This window comes from Mytilus californianus, unplaced genomic scaffold (genome assembly GCF_021869535.1).
Source record: "Mytilus californianus isolate M0D057914Y unplaced genomic scaffold, xbMytCali1.0.p SCAF_7, whole genome shotgun sequence".
In the NCBI taxonomy this organism is placed as follows: Eukaryota; Metazoa; Mollusca; class Bivalvia; order Mytilida; family Mytilidae; genus Mytilus; species Mytilus californianus.
In genome coordinates this window covers 5,132,565-5,137,848 of record NW_026262723.1, presented here as the reverse complement: position 1 = coordinate 5,137,848, position 5,284 = coordinate 5,132,565, and the positions used below count along the sequence as shown (strand labels likewise).

The 5,284-nt window shown below is 32.3% G+C and overlaps 1 protein-coding gene across 1 annotated transcript; it reads left to right on the top strand.

Annotated features, from left to right (window-relative positions):
- Positions 1 to 900: 900 nt before the first annotated feature.
- On the top strand, positions 901 to 4,746 carry LOC127709826 (uncharacterized). Its single transcript, XM_052215489.1, has 2 exons — positions 901 to 1,064; positions 1,651 to 4,746. Exon 2 carries the CDS (start codon positions 1,659 to 1,661, stop codon positions 3,621 to 3,623), a length of 1,965 nt encoding a protein of 654 aa, XP_052071449.1. The 5' UTR covers positions 901 to 1,064; positions 1,651 to 1,658; the 3' UTR covers positions 3,624 to 4,746.
- The last annotated feature ends 538 nt before the right edge of the window (positions 4,747 to 5,284 follow it).

Below are 5,284 nucleotides of genomic sequence, written 5' to 3'. Positions count from 1 at the left end.
TCGGAGAGACAAATTGTAGTTTGTCGGTTTTCTTCATGTGAAGATCCGATATCATTGATCCGTAAAAATACATGTGTGTCTGTCCCAAGTTAGGAACCTGTTATGCAGGGTTTGTCATATGCGCTATTTATCATATTGTTTTTCGTTTCATTGTGTTATTCTGTTTTGCCACTGTTCATTAGTACAATGTAGTAATACCTGTAGGAGGGAGTTGGCCCATACTTACAAGTTTAACCCCGCCACTCTCTGTATGTGCCTGTACTATGTCAAGAGCCTGCAATTCATTGGTTGTCGTTTGTTAATGTATATCATATTTGTTTTTCGTTTATTCGTTTGTGCATAAAGCAGGCCGCATGTTTTATTGTTTGAAAAGTTTTACATTTACACTTCGGGTCCTTTCATAGCTTGCTGTGAGGTACGGTGTTTGTTCATTGTCGTACGTTAACATTTAGCTGTTCACTTCTATTTAGTCTCTGGTGGAAACTTGTCTCTTGGAAATCATACCACATTCTTTTTATATGGAAGAGTTTTTTTTCTCTCCACACTATTTTTGAGCATTTACTCCTTACTATTTTACATCTTGTTCAACATATCTACGCTAAATATCATTTAGAAGGGGTTTTCTATGTTATTTTCAGCTGCTACATATACAATGAATTGATTTAAACGAAAAAAAGTCTGAAATCAAAAGCAAACATTTCGAAGTATTTTGTTGACCATGTTTACTTGGAAATTAATCAGAAAAAATTATTTCACACTAGCTTGTTTTTTAAATGAACAAAGGAAAATGCTTGTTGTACGTCAATGTGACATTGAAATTTGTTTCATATTACAGAAACTTTTAAATGCTCTGAATTAAGAAGAGACTAAGAAAAAGTTTCCTGTTCGGGTTTTACACACGGGCGTATATAAATAACCGAGTGTTTACAACTGAAAGACATAAACAGACGAGTTCAGATGTAGTTAAAAAATCTTTCACCGATATTACTTTCAATTATAAAAGTAATCGGTTGGTACTCTAAAACTGTATTCACCAAGGATATCATAATCCCAAATATGTAAAGGTAATTTATCTTTGATTTATCGATTTGATTAAATATCTTACAGCTTCATCATTGTTAATCGAGGACAAATATTTACGCCGTATTAAATCTAAAAATACTTATGTGATATACGGTCTTAAATTTATTACAGAAATTTGGTAATTGGTTTTCCATATTTCTTGTCGATACATATCACTATAAGATGCATTTTATTCTTTAATTTGTTTTAATCTTAACATCATTTAAGTCATGTTCAGTCTTTCGGTCAATTTTCAGAATTAACAACTGCGGTTAATTCAGTACTGTTCAGAAATTTTGCTTGCAGTCAAATCAGTTTTGTTCAGTAGCTTTTCAAACAATTCAGTATGAAGGTAAATAACCGTATCTTTGTAAAGCAGTTGAATCACAAAAAAGAATCCAACTAGTATTTATATATACCAAAGATATTTAAATATGTATATGGATCTTTCGTGCAATAGGCGAGCTGGAAACTCCTGTACGGAAATTCATGAAAAAGTCTTACTTTCATATGTTCATGAAAATTCATTTTGTTTGTAAATAAAAGGAAATAGTACTTTTATTTTGTTAACTTTGTACTTCATTTCAGAAAGCAGAATGACGACTGATTTATCGGTATCGTTTTATCACTATCTGTGTCAAAAACTTGGCACAAAGGACTTGGTAAAAATAAGAAGATTGTGCCATGCCATATGCGATTATGTTTCACCAATGAATTTCCGTTTGTTCATGACCTTGTTTGGGAGAACAATCACCAGAGTATCAAGTGGTAGCAAAGCAGAAGGTTTGAACATGAAGAAAAGTGATCTAGATATAATGTATGTCATAGAAATGGTAAACGTTGTTGAAGATCCTTTGGACCGATTTGGATTTTTTTCGTTTCTGATATCAACAGAATTCACAAAACCTGGGTTTGTTAGACTAAAACTGCACTATTCAGCAATACAAGTGGAAAATAATTGGTGTAAGGAGAGGGATGGTTATGTCTTTCTGTCAAGTGAGCAAGTAAAGAAGATACCATTTTCCCAAATGGAAAATCATACTGATGTCATCCTCCATGGTCCATGTATAACAACTGCTAATGAAAGCCATGATATGGCTTTTTGTCTCAGATCTAAATCCTGGATATCGCAAGCACAAAATTGGGTTTTAAGAAATCGGTTATGGCCTTCATGTGAATTGGTTTCACTCATTGTTAGCTACGGTGTACTTTTTGTTCCTATAGGGAGCAAAGATTCACTAAATGAAGATTTGGAATGGAGAATATCATTTTCTGTGGCGGAAAAACATTTAATTTATTCATTCACTCATATTCAATTGCTCTCTTATGCGTTGTTAAAAATTCTTCTAAAAGAAGTTATTGAGAACAATATATTTCTCAAAGGACTGCTTTGTTCGTATTTTATAAAAACATTTGTTTTCTGGGTTTTTGAAGAAGAGGATTTATCATCTAAACCAAATGATTTGCTATCTTATTTTAATTTACTTATAGGCAGGCTTCGTTATTTTGTTAAAATCAACTTCTTACCGCATTATTTTATTCCCGAAAACAATTTGTTTGAAAACAGATTTAACTCAGAACAACAGAAAACTCTAGTAGATACGTTGACGGACATTTACCAAAAAGGAATTTATTGTTTTTTTGATTCAGAGACTGTTTCAGATTTTTTTAGAGCAGACCTTAATTCATGGAAAATTGTTACCGGTTTTGATTATGAATTAGTAAAGAATCCGCTGAGTATTTTAAAAGACAGTATGTTTTATGATGTGTCTCCAAACACACTTATCGTTTTATTTAGTAGACACAAATTAGTATCACATAGATACCTGTATACATTATATTGGTGTGCAATATGTCAGCATATTGGACATGTGCAAATTGGCATACCGGAGCGATCTAACAAAGACCAGTATAAAAGATACAACACATATTTACCGTATCTTGTCATGGGGTTGCAAAAAGATGCAATCACAGGATGGCTCTGTTTGGCATCTTACTTTTTCTCTATGAATAGCTTCAATACTTGTTTGAACGTAATTGACTATATTTTACATAAACATTGCTATGGGGATACCTCAGACCTCGAATCCCATATTGGCGAAATCAACAGTTTGGAGCTTGAAGCCGTTAAGTATGGTGTTATGAACGCACACAGCATTTCCAGGCGGCATTTTGTAGACGTGTCTGGATTTAGCATAAATATTCGTGACAGGCCATTAAAACTGCAGCTAGACATTTTAGACAATTTCTGCTTTGTTTCTTCACCACTAGTCTACACATATTTTCTACGTTTTATGTGTTTTTTTCATCTTGGTGATTACAGTGGTGTTCGATGCGCATTACGTGATCTGCAGAGAAGGCCTTCTAGTCGCCTATCCGCTAATGAATACTGCTTAGGACTGGCTTATTATACTTTAAAAGAATATCATAATGCACTATCTATTCTTGTTCCATATTCGGAGTTTGTAAAATCTAATTATAATGTTAAGAATCCAGTTCTCATTGATCATATATACAAGTTGGGCTTGGTAATTAGGAAGTTAAAACGGGAATTATCATAGAACTTATTTTGAAATGTCGGTCTCAACAGGTGATTTCATCCCTGTGAACGAACATTGTCCAACTACATTCGGATGTCATTATCTAACACGGGAACACCTATAAGTTATTCCTGAATGATGATTTCAGCTATATGCTGTTATAAAATGAAACCATAATGTATCAGAATTATATAACACCGAACTTTAAATTATAAAAAAAAGACTAGCACATATTTTATAAACTGGACGATTTTTGAATGCATTTTGTGTTTCTTTCAACTTAAAAGAAGTCAAAGCATTTTACATGTCTTGCATATTGTATCGGTAGTCAAGTGTGATAAAAAATACAGTAGTACAACGGATGACTTAAAGGATTAATTTACAAAAGTTTGACAGAACATACAAATGAAACTTTTACGAGCTTTTTGAAAATATCCATCATATAAAGGTTTAACTGTATAGTTTTTACCTCAATACTTGTTGTTGCATTCCTGCAACTATTTCCCCTGACTCAACATTTTCAGTGTTATTGAAAAAGAATTAATGCATGTTATGTTTCCGTTTTTACAAATAAGAATATCATTTTGTATGAGTTTTTGAGTCTTTAATTTTGACTTCAGTACAGTTGTTTTTAGTAGTTTTTTAAGTGTTATTTTCTTGATTTCTTTCGTAAGGATTATTGCTCTTCCATATTGGAATACAACCATATTAATTTGGAAAAAATTTAGGCATTCCTGTTTAATTTTCCCACCAACTTCCAACAAAGAGTAGAAATTTCAGGCTGACGAGACGGCAAAACAAAATGACACAACAACCAAAATGATGTTTAATTGTAGATTTCGAAAACGGGAGGCTCCTGCTTTTTGTTTATGTATTTCGTAAAATGGTGTAAGCTAGTGCACGTTTTTATTAAATGAACTCACAAATATTTTATTTTTTTTAGAGGAGCACATAATAGATTTTATGATATTTACCTACTTCTGTAAGTGTAAAGATCAATAAAAGCTATCAGAAAATGATTTCCAATGTTACCACGTGCACGTGCACTAAAATTTGTATTATCATTAATTATTTAATAGATACTTATTATCCCTGTAATTGTGTAATTAGTTTATTAGAATACGATTTGTTTATTCGTTCTAAATTTTGTTTTTTTCTACTTTCTGATACAACATGTTTGAGATGAATAACAACAGAAAAAGAGAAAAATGCAGTGCATTGTTGTTTCGATTGGTCAATTCATATTTCAATGACGGCAGGTTTAAATTTTGTGTGTGAGAAATTACTATGCAAATATATTCTTACGTAAGAATTCTTGTGGTATCGACTTGTTTAAGCAGAGGAGCAAGCCTGTACTAAACCCGACACCCAGTGACGTCATACCGTACAATAACTTCCATTCTACTTATATTACAGTATGAGAAGTTATCAGTTTCTCACAAAAGTGCTTCCAGTGAAAAAAAGACAATTGAATACGCCAAAAGCTTGAACAACGGCCAGCTATACAAATATTCTAAATTTTCAAAAAATAAACATTATTAATCATATATGCATACGCTCGAAATCATTTTCTCAATTCTTTCACAATTAACGAAAATTAGAAATACTCGCTTATAATTATACAATCTTTTATCAATTCATTTATAACACGAAACTGCCAAACTACAAGTCCGGATAAAGCG

Excerpts from the sequence above, each read along its gene's own strand:
- LOC127709826 (XM_052215489.1), top strand. The coding sequence starts at position 1,659 with ATGACGACTGATTTATCGGTATCGTTTTATCACTATCTGTGTCAAAAA.